The sequence below is a fragment of the Emys orbicularis genome, chromosome 7 (genome assembly GCF_028017835.1).
Source record: "Emys orbicularis isolate rEmyOrb1 chromosome 7, rEmyOrb1.hap1, whole genome shotgun sequence".
NCBI lineage: Eukaryota > Metazoa > Chordata > Testudines > Emydidae > Emys > Emys orbicularis.
Genome location: NC_088689.1, coordinates 106,284,741 through 106,303,073, shown reverse-complemented (window position 1 = coordinate 106,303,073; position 18,333 = coordinate 106,284,741). Strand labels below are relative to the sequence as shown.

The 18,333-nt window shown below is 42.1% G+C and overlaps 1 protein-coding gene across 1 annotated transcript in view; it reads left to right on the top strand.

Annotated features, from left to right (window-relative positions):
* IL17RD (interleukin 17 receptor D) overlaps window positions 1-14,005 on the top strand; it is a 95,585-nt gene extending 81,580 nt beyond the window's left edge. The window contains exons 12-13 of the mRNA XM_065408470.1: window positions 4,123-5,059; window positions 13,890-14,005. Coding sequence (XP_065264542.1) covers window positions 4,123-5,059; window positions 13,890-14,005 — 1,053 coding nt within the window. The remainder of the gene's footprint in view (window positions 1-4,122; window positions 5,060-13,889) is intronic.
* The last annotated feature ends 4,328 nt before the right edge of the window (window positions 14,006-18,333 follow it).

Here is an 18,333-nt window from a genome sequence, read left to right as displayed (position 1 = left end):
AACATCAAACAGCATTTTTAATGGCATATAAAAGCATGGCCTAGGCCTGTATCTTTTTTTTTTTTACTGTCTTACTTCGATTCAAAATGATATCAGAAAAATATCAAAATGACAATTTGATTGACTAGGTTCAAGTTCTCTGGCTTTTTTCTAAACCTGAGAGAAAATGTAACCAATAGTTCACTTTTTAAAAGGCAAAACAATTATTAGTTTACAGAAAACATTTATTTCTTTTGTTAAACTTTAATCCAATCAAAGTCCAGTTAGTATTATGTATGAATTCAAATATTAGTATTCAGTCATATAGCAAGTGTGTCCCCTAGTGGTAGAATACATTATTTAAAATCATTGCTTGTTTTCATTATTGTGCTTCTGTTATTTTATTTTTATATTATTAATTTACTCAGACTTAAAACAGTCAGAATAAGATGTCTTATATTTAGCTTGTCTGAATTCCTTTTTTTTCAGTTGTGATGATAGCACAGCATCTCCACAGCTACGTGGAATGGAGTTAAAGCCAAGTGCTTTTTGCATAACACCTCCAGGGTCATTCATTATTTGGTAAACAAAGGACAACGAGACCTAGATAAAGATAGAATATGTAGCAGTCATGTTTAATATAAAAAACAAAGTTCAAAAGATGACAATGAAGGTATCTGTATCTTTGGCCTACGGAATTGGATTATTGTCTTATAAAGCAAAGGGGCAATGGGATTTATTGCTGTTTAAAATGCTAACCTAATTATGCTAAAATTAAAAAGCCTTGTTCATAAGTACACATAGTGAAAACACAATTCCTGGACTCTCACTGACAACTGCCCCCCCACATTTATCAAGGCAACATATATCCCAGCTGTAAAATGACACTGGACTCACCACCTATCTTCAAAGTTCTTATGCATCCTTGGGATCATGATTCTGTGCAGTAGCTTCCTATATATTATATATATATAAAATATTTAGTTTTAGACATGCACATTGTTGCTACCATAGTAGAATCATACTGGGAGATATGTGTATTTACAGCAGATTCAACATGTTAATCACACAAGTGTACAATAACTAAGAATTGCATGTAGCACATAGAGTGGAGTGTTCAGAGTGGGTTCATTTCCCTCTTTAACTAGGTAGATAAATGCTCAGTCACTTGGGACCACTCTTGAAAAATTTTCCGGCTTTGTTTCTTCTTCACAAGCACCGACACTGCAGTGTTTTTTACCCCCTGCTTTGGAAGCAGCTACCCAGCAAACACATAATTGTTTGGCCTTGTACTGTTATTTGTAGATTTGGTGCTTTATAAGTAGGGTCCTACCAAATTCAAGGTCCATCATGGTCAATTTCATGGCCATAGGATTTGAAAATTGGTAAATTTCACGTTTTCGGATGTTTAAATCTGAAATTTCATGGTGTTGTAACCATGGGAGTCCTGACCCAAAATGGGAGGGGGTTGGGATCACAAACCTGTTGTAGGGGGGTCATGGGATTGCCACCCTCACTTATGTGCTGCCTTCAGAGCTGGACTCTGAAGGCAGCAACCGCGAAGCTTCCTGCAGCCCCAGGAGGTTCCCAGAGGTGGAGGTGGAAGTCGGTCTGATTGCCCCTGTGCTGCTGGGAGCGCCCCAGCCAGGGGCTCCTAGCTGCTAGTCCTGGCTTGCTCTTCCTCTGCATGGCTGCTCTTGGGTACCTCTCCTGGCTTCAGAAAGCTCCGCAACGCTCCACCCCTACCCCACACACTCACTTTTGCCCCCATCGCTCCACAGCTGCAAGAGGAGGGGTCACTGTACAGGGTGCGCCCCCTTCAAGATGCAATTATTAGCTTGTTTCAGTAAAATAAAAAAGATCATGTGAACTTGACAGGATTTATTGATTGACACTTTACAGCAGCAAATAACACTCAGGGCTCAACTCCCTGATTGGTAGATATGGGCATCTGAGACAGTTTTGTAGGGTAGCCTACAATTGGTAGCCTCAAACTTGAGAACCAAAGCCCTAAGTTAACAAAAACAAGTGAAAAAAATGTTCTGGTTTCAAATGTCATTAATTAAATGTCAGCATGGAGCATCCAGCAACTGTGTCTTTCTTCATTTCCTGTCTCTGTGCTGAAGACACCTGTCCGTGTTTAGAAACTGCTCTCTCTGCATCCATGGAGTTTGTTGGAATTGTCAGGCAGCGGCGAGCTAGCCTTGCAAGATAGGGAATTCAGCCTTCCACTGAGTTCCAAAACTGCAGCCTGGGCAAACTACTGTCCACTTCTTTTGCAATATTTTTGTAAGCAGGTATCTCCAGCCTACAATTATCAGAGCCAGGAATTGCGTTAAGCAACAGGAACACTGTTGTTAGTTTCCTGTCTGTCCCATCTTTGGCCTTGTCAGTAATGAAATCAAACAGAACATACAGTACATAGTTGTCTTGCTCATCTGTGGACTCATCCTAAATAATTTCAGAAGACTCACATGAGTTAATTTGAGACTTGATCTCCTCAAAATGTGTAGCAAAAACCTTTAGAAGGTAGGCCTGTCATAGCTTATTTGCACTTAGTAAGCAACCGGCATTTTGTACATTCTGTCGAATGAACTCATGCAGCTTTGGGTGATCAAGTTTTTCCAGTGGTATATTAGCACTTACAAATGCATCCACAAGTTCCATTCTAGCTAAATGACTGGTTTCAGAGCTCGCTGTCATCTTCTGAAAAAGAGAATAAATTGTTTTTTGTTTTTTTAACTTTTTGTTTACCAGCAACGCAGTATCTGCATCCTTCTTTCTGCTTTGATGGATTTCCGAGTCTAAGTGGCACTCAACTGTTGCCTGACATGTGTGATCCAATGAAACATTGCAGCTTGTACAAAATAGTTTGTCACCATTGGCGTGTAGAATTAGGCTTCCAAATTCTTTCACACAATCCGCTGCAGTAATCATTTTTGAGATTTTTATTTATTTTGGACACTCATTTTACAGTAATTACACATGTCTTCTTGTAGGCAGTCAATTGAGATCACTACACTACAAAACCTCCCCAATGTCTATATCTACCACATCAGTGAGTTGAGCTCTGAGTGTGATTTGCTGCTGTAAAGTGTCAATCAAAAAATTCTGTCAAGTGCTTCACCTTTTTATTTTTATTGAAATAAGCTAATAATTGCATGTGGAAGGGGGGGCAGTTCCCTGTACAATGTCCCCTCCCCTGGCAGCTGCAAAGGGAGGGGGACAGGAAGCGAGTTGGGAGGAGGGGGTGTGGAGCTATCTGCAGCTGGGAGAGATAACCAAGAGCAGCTCTGCAGGGAAAGAGCAAGTCCTGTCCTGTCCCAGCCATGCCCGGACTAGTAGCTAGGAGCCCCCTGCTGAGGCACTCCCAGCAGCACAGGGAAGATTGGACCCAACTCCTCAAGTCTCCTCCAGCTGCAGGAACCTCGGGGGCAGAGCAACCTGCAGCAGGGGGAGGCACCCGGAGGTGGGTCTGGTCTCTTTCTCCCCTCCCCCTGTCCCAGAGCAGCTGTGCAGGGGGATGGAGCTAGGAGCCCCCTTTACTGGGGCAGTCCTAGGAACAAGGGGAGATCGGATTTCATGGGGAGGGGCTTATTTCACAGTCGCGTTTTTCATGGCTGTGAAATTGATAGGGCCCTATGTACAAGTAATACAGGAATGTAGGTATATTGTTTCTTAAACAATACTTAGGCACCAAAAGCACATTATAACTAACATTTTCAATAGAACAGTTGTGAAAGTTAGCCTTCTTGCCCACAGGGCTTGCAGGTTTCTGTAACCCATTGAAAATACGTAGTTCCCATGCCAAATGTACAACCCTTACTCACTTTGACGAGCACTTACCGACACAAGTAGTTCCATTGACTTCAGTATGACTCTTCATGTCAGTAAGTGCTTACCCAAGTGAGCAAGAGTCACACAGTTTACCTCTTTGTTAACTACTCTTAAAATGTATTACTTATTTCTGTTTGAAAATAGTTTCCATTCACAGCATGGACGGACCTTAGTCTTCCGTATCTTTGATTCAGATCTGCTTAATAAATACAAGTGGGTTCATTGAGCATTTACAACACATCTAGCCTTTGTTCAGTTGCTAAATCCAGCATTGAATGTTAACCAAGATGCTCTCTTCTTTTCCAGGTTGCACTGGATATATGGGAAGATTTAAAAAATTGTAAGGAAGGGCAGAAAGAGTGGCTTATTCAAAAAATCAACGAGTCCCAATTTATCATCATTGTATGTTCCAAGGGAATGAAATACTTTGTGGAAAAAAAGAACTGGAAGCACAAGGGAGCAACCAGAGATGCTGAGAAAGGAGAACTCTTTCTGCTTGCCATATCTATCATCGCAGAGAAGCTGCGTCAGGCAAAGCAGAATTCAGATGACCTCTGCAAGTTCATTGCAGTCTACTTTGACTACTCCTGTGAGGGTGACATTCCTGGCATTGTGGATCTAAGTACAAAGTACAAGCTCATGGATAACCTCCCTCAGCTTTACTCTCACTTACACTCCAGAGATCTGAGCCTTCAGGATTCAAAGTTGTACCCTGTAAATATTAGCAAAAGAAACTACTTCAGGAGCAAATCTGGCCGGTCCCTTTATGTTGCCATTTGCAATATGCACCAATTCATTGATCAGGAGCCTGACTGGTTTGAGAAACAACTCATTCCTTTTCCTCAACCTCCTTTACATTACCAAGAACCTGTGATGGAAAAATTTGACTCAGGCTTGGTTTTAAATGACTTAGTGAGTAAACAGGTGACTGATGGGGATTTCTACCTGAAAACAGATGTAAATATTATCCCTGCTGTAAATTCAGACTCTCACTGTATAATTCAGCACTTTAACCTTGGAGAAGATGCAGAGACTCAGGACATTCAAGTTGGTAGCTCTGTTCTTCAGCCATTGTTGCATGTTGTAAAAGCTGCCAATCTTCCAGATATGCCCCGGGATTCAGGAATCTATGATTCTTCTGTTCCTTCATCTGAGTTATCTCTACCTTTAATGGAAGGACTTTTGACAGACCAAACTGAAACCTCTTCCATTACGGAGAGTGTCTCTTCATCTTCGGGTTTAGGTAAGATGCAGTAGTTTTTCTAAATTGCATTAATACAAAATATTCACATGTTGCTGTAATACCTTTAGCAACATAAAACTAAACATTGAGTACATAAGTACCATGGAATAAGGGACCATATAAGAAGCTGGAGAGAAAGCTAGTTAAAATATAGAGCTAGTCAAAAAAGGCAAAAAAAATTTATTTTTTTAGTTGGTGGTAAAAAATATTCATCAAAGTTTTAAATTTTGATCATTCTCTAAGCTTATTGAAATTTTTTTAAAAAGTCTTGAAACTTTTTAAAAATGTTTCAATTTGCATGTAGCTCTAATAGAATATAAAATGGTGTCTTCCCCTAGCTGATCGAGAGTCATTACTGTACTGCAGGTAATTAAAAGCTCAAACACACACAAGATATTAGACTTTTTATAACATATGCTATATAAACATTACCTGCTGCTGTTGTCTTAGTGACCATGATGTATTGAATGTGGTTTAAGAACTGGGGAAAAATACTATTCAGCATTGTATTTATTGTAATTAAAGTGTGATCTACTGACTTTCAGCTCTTCCCTAAGCAAACTGAACAGTCAAACTTTCTATTTAGAGGGTCATAAGGTTGAATGATTCACTGTTTGCTCAATATATGCTGAGTCTTTTAAGTCTTGTCTTTTAAGAAACTGAATTTACCTTGGTGGATATTAAAGTTCAGACTCTTAGGCCTGGTCTACACTACGAGTTTAGGTCGACTTTAGCCGCGTTAAATCAAATTAAGCCTGGACACGTTCACACGACGAAGCCCTTTCTTTCGACTTAAAGGGCCCTTTAAACCGGTTTCTTTACTCCACCTCCGACGAGGGGATTAGCGATAAAATCGGCCTTAGGGGGTCGGAATTGGGGTAGTGTGGACGGAATTCGACGTTATTGGCCTCCGGGAGCTATCCCACAGTGCTTTATTGTGACCGCTCTGGACAGCACTCTCAACTCAGATGCACTGGCCAGGTAGACAGGAAAAGCCCCGCGAACGTTTGAATTTCATTTCCTGTTTGCTCAGCGTGGAGAGCACAGGTGACCACGCAGAGCTCATCAGCACAGGTAACCGTGATGGAGTCCCAGGATCGCAAAAGAGCTCCAGCATGGACAGAACGGGAGGTACGGGATCTGCTCGCCATATGGGGAGATGAATCAGTGCTGGCTGAACTCCGAAGCAGTAAACGAAATGGCAAAATATTAGAAAAGGTCTCCAAGGCCATGAAGGACAGAGGCCATAACAGGGACGCACAGCAGTGCCGCGTGAAAATTAAGGAGCTAAGGCAAGCCTACCACAAAGCCAGAGAAGCAAACGGAAGGTCCGGGGCTGAGCCGCAAACATGCCGCTTCTACGCGGAGCTCCATGCCATTCTAGGGGGTGCAGCCACCACTACCCCAACCGTGTGCTATGACTCCCTCACTGGAGAAACACACAGGGAAGAGGGTTCGGAAGAGGAGGATGGAGAAAATGTAGAAAGCTCACAGCCGCAAGGAAGCGGAGAAACCGGTTTCCCCAACAGCCAGGGTATGTTTGTCACCCTGGACCTGGAACCAGTAATCCCCGAACTCACCGAAGACCCTGAGGGCACACAGGGGACCTCTGGTGAGTGTACCTTTGTAAATATTACACATGGTTTAAAAGCAAGCGTGTTTAATGATTAATGATTAATTTGCCCTGGCAATCGCGGCCAGTACAGCTACTGGAAAAGTCTGTTAACGTGTATGGGGATGGAGCGGAAATCCTCCAGGGACATCTCCAGAAAGCTCTCCTTCATGTACTCCCAAAGCCTTTGCAAAAGGTTTCTGGGGAGGGCTGCCTTATCCCGTCTGCCATGGTAGGACACTTTACCACGCCAGGCCAGTAGCACGTAGTCTGGAATCATTGCATAACAAAGCATGGCAGTGTATGGTCCCGGTGTTTGCTGGCATGCAGACAACATCCATTCCTTATCGCTCTTTGTTATCCTCAGGAGAGTGATATCATTCACGGTCACCTGGTTGAAATGGGGCAATTTTATTAAGGGGACATTCAGAGGTGCCCGTTCCTGCTCTGCTGAACAGAAATATTCCCCGCTGTTAGCCACGCGGTGGGGGGGGGGAGGGGTGAAGTGATCATCCCAGAGAATTGGGTGTGTGGGGGAGGGGAGTTAGTTGGGTTTGTGCTGCATGTTAACCCTGAAACCGCAGCCCCTCCTTTTACATTGCAAACCCATTTTAAATGGCCAACCCAACGGGTGCTTGGTATGGGAAATGAGAGCACTACTGTTTGAAACCATTCCCACATGTTAAGAAGGTTAAAAAAGCCAAAAGACTGTGTCTTACCATGGCTGCCTGCAAGCTGAAATCTGTGGCCTGGCACTGCGTGAGTGATCTCTCACACCAAACCGGCAGGCCCTCAATATAAGAGGAAAAATGCGACCTTGTAACGAAAGCACATGTGCTGTGTAATGTGAACAGCAAAATTTAACGTGAAAGAGTGTACCCATTGTTCTCTAAAATGTGTCTTTTTTAACCACCTCTCCCTTCTCCTCCACCAGCTGCAAATGTTTCTCCTTCACAGAGGCTAGTGAAGATTAGAAAGAGAAAACGTAGGACGTGTGATGACATGTTTACAGAGTTACAGATGTCCTCCCACGCTGACAGAGCACAGCAGAATGCGTGGAGGCAGTCAATGACTGATTACAGAAAAGCCCAATATGAACGAGAGGAGAGGTGGCGTGCTGAATCGCGGGATGAACAGAGCAAGTTACGGGCTGAAGATGATAGATGGCGTCAGCTTGCAAACAGAAGGCAAGAGTCGATGCTCCGGCTGCTGGAGCATCAAACTGATATGCTCCAGCGTATGGTTGAGCTGCAGGAAAGGCAGCAGGAGCAGAGACCGCCGCTACAGCCCCTGTGTAACCAACAGCCCTCCTCCCCAAGTTCCATAGCCTCCTCACCCAGACGCCCAAGAACACGGTGGGGGGGCCTCCGGCCACCCAGTCACTCCACCCCAGATGATTGCCCTAGCATCAGAAGGCTGGCCTTCAATAAGAGTTAAAGTTTTAAACTGCAGTGTGTCCTTTTCCTTCCCTCCTCCCCCACCCATCCCGGGCTACCTTTGCAATTATCCCCCTAGTTGTGTGATGAATTAATAAAGAATGCATGAATGTGAAGTAACAATGACTTTATTGCCTCTGCAAGCGGTGCTCGAAGGGGGAAGAGGAGGGTGTGGTGGTTGGCTTACAGGGAAGTAGAGTGAACCGGGTGGGGGGGGGGGCGGAGGGTTCATCAAGGAGAAACAAACAGAAGTTTCACACCGTAGCCTGGCCAGTCACAAAACTCATTTTCAAAGCTTCTCTGATGCGCACCGCGCCCTGCTGTGCTCCTCTAAACGCCCTGTTGTCTGGCTGCGCGTAATCAGCGGCCAGGCGATTTGCCTCAACCTCCCACCCCGCCATAAATGTCTCCCCCTTACTCTCACAGATATTGTGGAGCGCACAGCAAGCAGCAATAACAATGGGGATATTCTTTTCGCTAAGGTCTGAGCGAGTCAGTAAGCTGCGCCAGCGCGCTTTTAAACGTCCAAATGCACATTCCACCACCATTCGGCACTTGCTCAGCCTGTAGTTGAACAGGTCCTGACTCCTGTCCAGGCTGCCTGTGTACGGCTTCATGAACCATGGCATTAAGGGGTAGGCTGGGTCCCCAAGGATCACGATAGGCATTTCAACATCCCCAACGGTTATTTTCTGGTCCGGGAAGAAAGTCCCTTCCTCCAGCTTTCGAAACAGAGCAGAGTGCCTGAAGACACGAGCATCATGTACCCTTCCCGGCCAGCCCACGTTGATGTTGGTGAAATGTCCCTTGTGATCCACCAGGGCTTGCAGCAGCATTGAAAAGTACCCCTTGCAGTTTATGTACTCGGTGGCTTGGTCCTCCGGTGACTAGATAGGGATATGGGTTCCGTCTATGGCCCCACCACAGTTTGGGAATCCCATTGCAGCAAAGCCATCCACTATGGCCTGCACGTTTCCCAGAGTCACTACCCTTGATATCACCAGGTCTTTCATTGCCCTGGCAACTTGGATCACAGCAGCCCCCACAGTAGATTTGCCCACTCCAAATTGATTCCCGACTGACCGGTAGCTGTCTGGCGTTGCAAGCTTCCACAGGGCTATCGCCACTCACTTCTCAACTGTGAGGGCTGCTCTCATCCTGGTATTCTGGCGCTTCAGGGCAGGGGAAAGCAAGTCAGAAAGTTCCATGAAAATGCCCTTACGCATGCGAAAGTTTCGCAGCAACTGGGAATCGTCCCACACCTGCAGCACGATGCGGTCCCACCAGTCTGTGCTTGTTTCCCAGGCCCAGAATCGGCGTTCCACAGCATGAACCTGCCCCAGTAACACCATGATTTCCACATTGCTGGGGCCTGTGCCTTGTGAGAGGTCTATGTCCATGTCAATTTCCTCATCACTCTCATCGTCGCGCTGCAATCGCCTCCTCGGCTGGTCCTGGTTTTGCTTTGGCATGTTCTGGCTCTGCATATACTCCAGGACAATGCGCGTGGTGTTCATAGTGCTCATAATTGCCGCGGTGATCTGAGTGGGCTCCATGATCCCAGTGCTAGCTATGGCGTCTGGTCTGGAAAAAAGCGCGAAACTAGTATCTGACGGACCAGGGGAGGGAGGGAGGGAGGTAGGGAGGGGCGAGTGATGACATGGCGTACAGGTACAGGGAATTAAAATCAACAAAGGTGGCTGTGCATCAGGGAGAAACACAAACAACTGTCACACAGAATGGCCCCCCCCAAAGATTGAACTCAAAAGCCTGGGTTTAGCAGGCCGTTGATTTGACGGAGGGAGGGGGAAGCAAATGAATACAGAACAAATCTATTTTTTACATCTTAAGACGACAGTGCAGCATGACTGATAGCCCTCGGCATCTTCTGGGTGCTTGGCAGCAAATACTGGGCGCTTGGCAGTTATGATGACGATGGCCTTCAGGCCTATTGCACGATCTGCTGCTCAGGGAAGACTCTGCTAATGTGCGATGATCCAACAGGGCGCTTGGCAGAAAATGGCATACTACGACTGATAGCCATCATCGTCATTGTGAAGGCAGCAGAATATGACTGGGGGGATGGGGGACTGGGGGACATACGGAGTTCCAGCCACTGCTGTACGATGACGACGGTTACCAGTCGTAATACACCATCTACTGCCAAAAGGCAAAAGGTAAGGGGCTGGTGCAATGCAGCCCTACGGCTGCCAGCCCCACAGCTGCCAGCACCCAGATCGCCGATGAAGGCTACCAGTCATGCTGCACCGTCTACCGCCAAAAGGCAGTTAGCTGCTGCTGCTGTGTAGCAATGCAGTTCCACGTCTGCCGGCACCCAGATGACATATGGTGACGGTGAGCTGAGCTGAGCGGGCTCCATGCTTGCCGTGGTATGTTGTCTGCACAGGTAACCCAGGTAAAAAGGCGCGAATCTATTGTCTGCCGTTGCTCTGACGGAGGGGGAGGGGCCTGACGACATGTACCCAGAACCCCCCGCGACACTGTTTTGCATCATTCGGGCATTGGGATCTCAACCCAGAATTCCAATGGGCGGCGGAGACTGCGGGAACTGTGGGATAGCTACCCATAGTGCAATGCACCGGAAGTCGACGCTAGCCTCGGTACTGTGGACGCGGTCCGCTGACTTAATGCACTTAGAGCATTTTATGTGGGGACACACACAATCGGCTGTATACAACCGATTTCTATAAAACCGGCTTCTATTAATTCGACCTAATTTCGTAGTGTAGACATACCCAAAGTCATAGGTACTGTTTGCTACAAGGTGGATGTGGAGATGACAGTAGATATGGAAGAGTTGAGTAGCAGACCTGTTGGAGAAAACATATAAAATCTGAAATGCAAAACGTGGGGAAAATACAGATTTACCAGTTTTATTGAGTAAGCCATGAACACCACCTCACCCAGTCATTCATTCAGAATTCACACATGTAGTTCTCTTTAACTCCCTCAACACTGCTAATCCATCCCTTCCTCACAGGCCTGGAAAAACCTTGCATGCTGCTAGACTTCAGGCTGTTAGACCAAGCTGGGATGTCAGTTTCAGAGTTAAGGAGCCCACTAGGAGAATGCCTGTCCAGCAGTCCCCCTCCTGTTTGAACCACCGGGCTGTCAGCTGAAGCATCTCTGCTGTCCAGGAATTACTAGAGGAGAGAGGCAATCTCTCCAGTAATTTAGTTCTGAAGTCACATAGCTAATACGTTTTAACTAACACATTTTAAAGCTCTAGTATCAATCGGGCAAATTGTATTTTAACATGTGTGAGCTGATAGAGGTGAACCCTACGGAAGAGTTCCAAGGTTATGTTACAAACAATGGGCATACTCACCCAATCAAATGACCCCAAATAACCCTTGCTACTTTTTTCAATTACTTCTCCCAAACCACGTTGGTCATGTATGGCTAGGGTCTCAGCCACCTCTCCTCTTCTAAGCCACAATCTCCAGTAGGCCCCGGGTAAGTTGGAAGAGAGAAATCTAGAGTTGAGCATTATGTGCCTACTAAATACACTGCAACTTGTACTTTCTCCTAATTATCCCACATACCCATGATATTTATACATGCATTGTAAGCCAACATCATGTACTGAGTATGGGATTTAGGAGCAGTTATAACAACCTCTACATTTTGAATCAATAAATACCTAGGTTCATAGATTCTAAGGTCAGAAGAGACCATTATGATCATCTAGTCTGACCTCCTGTGTAACACAGGCCATAGAATTTCCCCAAAATAATACCCGGAGCATATCTTTTAGAAAAAGATCCAATCTTGATTTTAAAATTGTCAGTGATGGAGAATCTGCTATGACCCTTGGTGAACTGTTCCAATGGTTAATTTACTCTCACAGTTAAAAATGTATACATTATTTTGAATCTGAATTTGTCTAGCTTCATGTTCCAGCAATTGGATTGTGTTATACCTTTCTCCGCTAGATTGAAGAGCCAATTATTAAATATTTGTTCACCTTGCAGGTATTTATAGACTGTAATCAAGTCATCCCTTAACGTTGTGTTTGTTAAGCTAAATAGATTGAGCTCCTTAAGTCTGTCATTATAAGGCATATTGTCTAATCCTTTAATCATTCTCATGGCTCTTCTCTGAATTTATCAACATCCTTCTTGAATTATGGGCACCAGAACTGGACACAGCAACAGTCACACCAGTGATAAATAACAGAGGTAAAATAACCTCTTTACTCATACTTGAAATGCATCCCAGGATCTCATTAGCTCTTTTGGCCACAGCATCACACTGGGAGCTCATGTTCAGCTGATTATCTACCACAACCCCCAAATATTTTTTTAAAGACACTTCTTCCCAGGATAGAGTCCCCCATCCTGTAAGTATGTCCTACATTTTTTATTCCTAGATGTATACATTTACTTTTAGCTGTATTAAGATGCATATTGTTTGCTTATGCCCAGTTTACCAAGAGATCCAGATCGTTGTGTATCAGTGATCTGTCCTCTTCATTATTTACTACTCCACCAATTTTTGTGTCATCTGTAAACTTTATCAGTGATGATTTTATGTTTTCTTCAAGGTCATTGATAAAAATGTTAACTTGGGTAGGACCAAGAACTCATCTCTGCAGGATTCACAGGAAACAGACCTGCTTGATGATTCCTCGTTAACAACCACATTTTGAGACCTGTCAGTTAGCCAGTTCTTAATCCATTTAATATGTTAATTTTATATCACTCTGTTTTTTTTATCACAAATGTTGTGCAGTACCAAGTCAAATGCCTTACAGAAGTCTAAGTATATTACGTCAACACAATTACCTTTATCAATTAAACTTGTAACATCATCAAAATATATAAAATTAGTTTGATAGGACATATTTTCCATAAACACGTGTTAATTTGCATTAAATAATTACATTATCCTCCTTTAGTTCTTTATTAATCGAGACCCGTAAGAGCCCCTCCATTATATTGTCCAGGATCAATGTCAGGCGGTCAGGCCTGTTATTACCCAGGTTATCCTGTTCACCCTTTTTAAAAATTGGCACAACATTAGCTTTCTTCAAGTCTTCTAGAACTTCCTCAGTGCTCCAAGACTTCCTGAAAATCAACATTGATGATCCAGTGAGCTTCTCTTCCAGCTTTTTTAAAACTCTTAGATGCAAGTTATCTGGACCTGCTGATTTTAAAATGTCTAACTTTAGTAGCTGCTGTTTAACATTCTCCAGAGATACTACTAGAATGGAAAGAATGTTATCATCATCATATGAGGAGACTACATAATCTGTATAAGGTTTCTATCCTGGATACTTAGATTTTTAAGTCACATAAGTTGAGACTAATGGTAAATCTTCATGCAGTTATCAAATGTCTGTGCATATTTCAGGACAAACCTTTCCTTTCTCCTTTAAAGTAGTATCCACTTTCATCTCATAGTAGTTTGATCTGATAACACTTTTCATCCTGACAGAATACTGTTCCGCAAGAGTAGCCTCTCAAACAGGCCATTGAATTAGGGTGGATGCACTAAGCTTCAAACTCACTTAGCTCTCTAACCTCCTTCATTGGGCCTGACATAATGTTAGCCCATTCATCAGTGAGAACTTCTCTGAGTAGACCACCATGAGGAAAGGTTTGCATTAGTTCTTTATTTCTGATCATAGTGATATGGCCTGAGGATAATGCATTATGATATCATCTGGTTGTGTTCTTTTCAACATACAGTTGACCGTTGTACAAATAAAATAATCACTGTTCAAAAAATAAAATGCCCTTTTTTTTTTCTTTCCCAGGAGAAGAAGAACCCCCTGTGCTCACTGCTACAAAATGCCTAGTCCCTGGAATATGTAAAGCAGAACTTCATTGCCACATCCATACCGATGAACTACAGGCAATTGCACCTTTATAATGTCTTACAAGATTGTTAAGCATTGCCACTTTATCAATAGGCTCTGTTTGTGTGTTAACCATCACATCACCCCAACTGCTAAAACTTCTTGAAGGAACAAATGCTTCCTTGAAGGATATCTGTTATTCCTAAGGGAATTTGTGGCCAGTAGACGATTACCTGTAAATCTCTTTATAGACTCTTTTCTGATCTGAAAATGTAGCATTGAAAAAGATGAAGATACACTTTGAAATTACCATCTTAAATTGCATGTTGAAATTATACTCTTTACAGATATCAAAATCAAAAATCACTTCTGATGTTTTTATTAGAAATATTTTTGACTGAACATACAATAACTAGTCACTTTTGGCTTGGATCGTTAACCATCTCAATGGCACAGCATGTTTTGCAGCAGAAATTCTGGTTTTAAATGCTGAAATATTTGATAGTATGAGTATTTTAGTGATGATCAGTGGGATTTTTGTGACAGGAGTCATGGTCATAAAATGCCAAAGGCCAGACCTAGTAAATCTCCATTAGACAAATATTCCTTTAGCAAACATTTAAGCATTTTTTTCAACCCTGTCCCTCCAAAAAGTTTATCTAGTCCAGTGCATTCCAGTGGAAGGTAAAAGCATGTGTCCTATCCCGCACAGCTCCATCTCTATCCATATTTTGACACCCATGTAAGGGAAACATATTGTGCCATTCTGTCATTTCAACTCCAGGATGGTACAATGCAAGGCTATAGGACACATATGTTTTTTGGATTTCCTGATGTCCATTTCAAGGTTAATAGTTTTTTGTGGAAACCTGTCTTCAGACTTAGTTTCTTTTAAATGGTCTTAGTTCTGTCTGATTTTGTGGAAGATAAAATTCCTGTTCCCTACGTGTTTCCCACATTGAGTTCATTGCAGTGTCAGGAACTTGATTTAGGAATACTCTGTTTTAGAATGCTGCAGCCTGTGAGGGGTGAACATTGCAACAGATGCAGTAAGTGAAGCTTCTTGCTAGCCTATCCAGAGCTAGGGTAATTATTTCTATTTTTTTTTAATTCTATCCTTGACAAGCAGGCTACGATGTCTCACAAATAAGGCCATGGTGAACCATATCACTTATATAATTTTTAAAAATCCTATATACCTCTATAGAATGATGCAGTGGAAAATGAATCTCCTATCATCTTCCTGGATGGGTTGGTGGGAGAAAGGATGTAGAGAGTGATGGAGAAAGGGTCACCAAATCTTGTCTTTGTGTAGGGCACTATTGGGCCTGAGGACAGCCCTAATAGAGTTTGTGCTTGTTGTAGAAAGTATGTAAACTCCAAGTTTCCCCATAAAAATGTGCTTCACATCCATTTGGAGTATAGAAAGTTACAGTAGGCAGTGAGTGACTGGCCATCTGCACATCTTTGTATTGGGCAGCCACAAGACAAATGTGTATTGGTTATTTTGAAGTTCCCAGTACTGAAAATCCTAGTGAATGGGATAAATATTCATTTTAACCTCATGTTATATTAAGCATAATTCTAACTACAGACACCCTATAATGCATCTGGCCACATTTGTCTGAAGACAAACAGCATGAAGTTCCTTCTCTTGCAATGATAATTTAGGTATATCTTCATGTGAGAGACCCCTACTGCTTCCAGACAGCAATTCCTCATAAGCAAAATAAAATTTGAATACCTCCAAAGCTTGCCACTGTAAATAATAACAAAGGAGGTCCTGTTTGGCTACCTGTGCCAAATTTACTAATCTGGAGTCTAAACTGCACTCTGTCCGATCCCATTGATTTGGGGTTGCATTGGGTGTTAATCAGGGTGTAATAATAGTTCTAGCTGTCCATAGCTGTCAAAAACCTTTCTGTAAGTGGAACTTTCTCAGTTCTGTGTTTGTTCATTTTAATCTTAACTGCTGGGTTTTGATATGATTCTCAACAGGTATCTGAGTAGTTTAATCATATTTAAATGTAATCATTGGCAGCAGAATCCAGCACACTTCATAACTGTGGTACAAAACAATAGAATGAGGCAGATACCTACACCAGTATTTATGATGGAGCTTTATTTCTACTAATGTAAAGCTCTTCAGCTATTTTTCACTGTAATTTTTCTGCTAAACTCAAAGTGAATGCCACAAGCTCAAAATGTCACAAGGATCTTAGTTAATTCTAAAAAGTGTGTGAATGATCTGAAAGCATAGAAACAACTACAGAAGATTTGTATAGATTGTGCCTTGGATTGTACTGAAAGCAAAATTCTTACAGTTGCCCCATTCTTTGGAAGTTTAAAAACACTTGGGTCAAATTAGATAGCATCATTTAAGAGCAAATCCTGCCCCACCACCTGCAGGTGTGGAGGACCCTGTCTCAGTGGGGTTTGTGCAGTTCCATTGCAGAAAGAAGCACAGCCTGGATGCCTGGACACCAGGCAGGAGGTTTGATTGGATGGCAGGCAGGAGGTTTGATTGGATGGCAGGCAGGAGGTTTTCACCTGCTATGTGCAGCAAAGCTGAGCTCTACAGTGAGGTGACTGGACAAGTCACAGCCTATTACTGTGTGCAGGACTAAAGATTTGGGTGAATTCCTGCCTCCATTGAAATCAATGGCAAAATTCCCAATGAATTCAGTGAGGCCAGGATTTCACCCTTGACTCTTAACAAACAGTCATTTTCAAATATGGATTGATGAATCCATTGCAAACTAACATTAGTGTTTTATTACTTATAAATTTGCTGTACAATCCTGCTAATCTTAACTGAGTCTTGAAGTTATAGATACCACAATCAAATTAATTTTAGTCAAATATATTTTCCCCCACCACGTAGTGGAAGGAAGCCTAATTTTGAACGCCTTTGGGGGGAAAAGAACAGAAGTCATTATAGGCTTTGTGTATAGACTGTAGAAAATAGCAGACCACTTTGGATTTTTATTTTTATTAAATGGAATTATAAATTGGAAAGAAATGTTTAATTTACTTTATAGTGATTTTTTGACAAAGTTAGCCACTCTGATTTTTAAATTCAGAAAAATTGCATACATATTTTGGGGGATAGAGGAGGGGAATTACTACTGAGTTTGCAAGAATTCTGGTTTTTTTCCCCTTAAGAGGCCACGAGCAAAAGCTCTTGTAAAAAAAATTTTAAAAACCAAATATGTTGATATACATTTTAGAGATTAGTTTTCTACTATTTTCATGTGTTAGTAAAATCTAAACAGAATGTAAATGGTGAAATACTCCCTCTTGTTACTACTAGAGTCTACAAATGTGTTGAAATGTGATCATTTTGATGTGTTTATAAGATATATGTTTCTCTGAGGATGAAAAAATAGTGGAAAGCTAAGGATGCAAGATGTATCTGTATGTTTAATATTTACATTGATAAATATAGTTTCCGTATTTTGTACCTGTATATAAACTGTTGACAGTAGACAGCAGCTGATATTTGCAGAAATTTTTTTATGGTACCATAATTTAGAAGTTAAACATCAAAATAAAAAGTCATAAGGCATGGTCCTGTTACTTTTTAATTTTGTATAATTAGCATGTGTTTTTTTCTCTTTTAGCTATATGTAGTGTAAGCAAACATAACATTTTACTATGCTTCTATTAGCAGGTTAATAGTACTGAATCTGAGATTTCTGCCTAATTATTTTTATTCCTCTTCATATGTCACATTTAGGAGATAAACTGATATGTATTCAGGGACTTTTAATATCAAACAGCTGTAAAAAAAATAGTTGTCTACAAGTTCTGTATAGAAAGATGGCTTCTGTTAATTTTTGAAGTAAGACTCCTTGAGTGCAGTAATTGCAATTATTCTCCTTGTACATTACCAGAAGGTCCCACAACGATACATGATTCTGTATGTCAAGTGAAGTCCAATTACATCATCCAGAAAATGTGTAATAGTTTGGACTGAATGAGTTTAGATCATTTTCACTTCTTCTGAATCAATTTTCATTTAGCCTCTTTTTCATCCAAATGGATTCTAAGCACTTGTCTAATGTATTCTGCAAACTATTCCCCGTAAATAAAGACTACTCAGGTAAGTCAGGGTTTTTGGAATGGACTCATACACAGTATGACCCTGTCTATTCTAGAAAACTATGTACGAATATATAAGGGGTGTGTTAAGTATTAGTTGTTTAATTAGAGAATTGAATTGCTTGTAACTGTACTGGAATAAGCACAAACAGTTAATTGTCCATGCTAGCCAGGCTGAATGAGTTTAAGTTTTGCATTCACAGTGATCCCATCTTAAATCTTTTCATTTGCAATGTGTCTGGACATCTATCCCAAAATTCCTGGGTTGTCTGCTGGAACAGTGCATTCTGGGAGATTT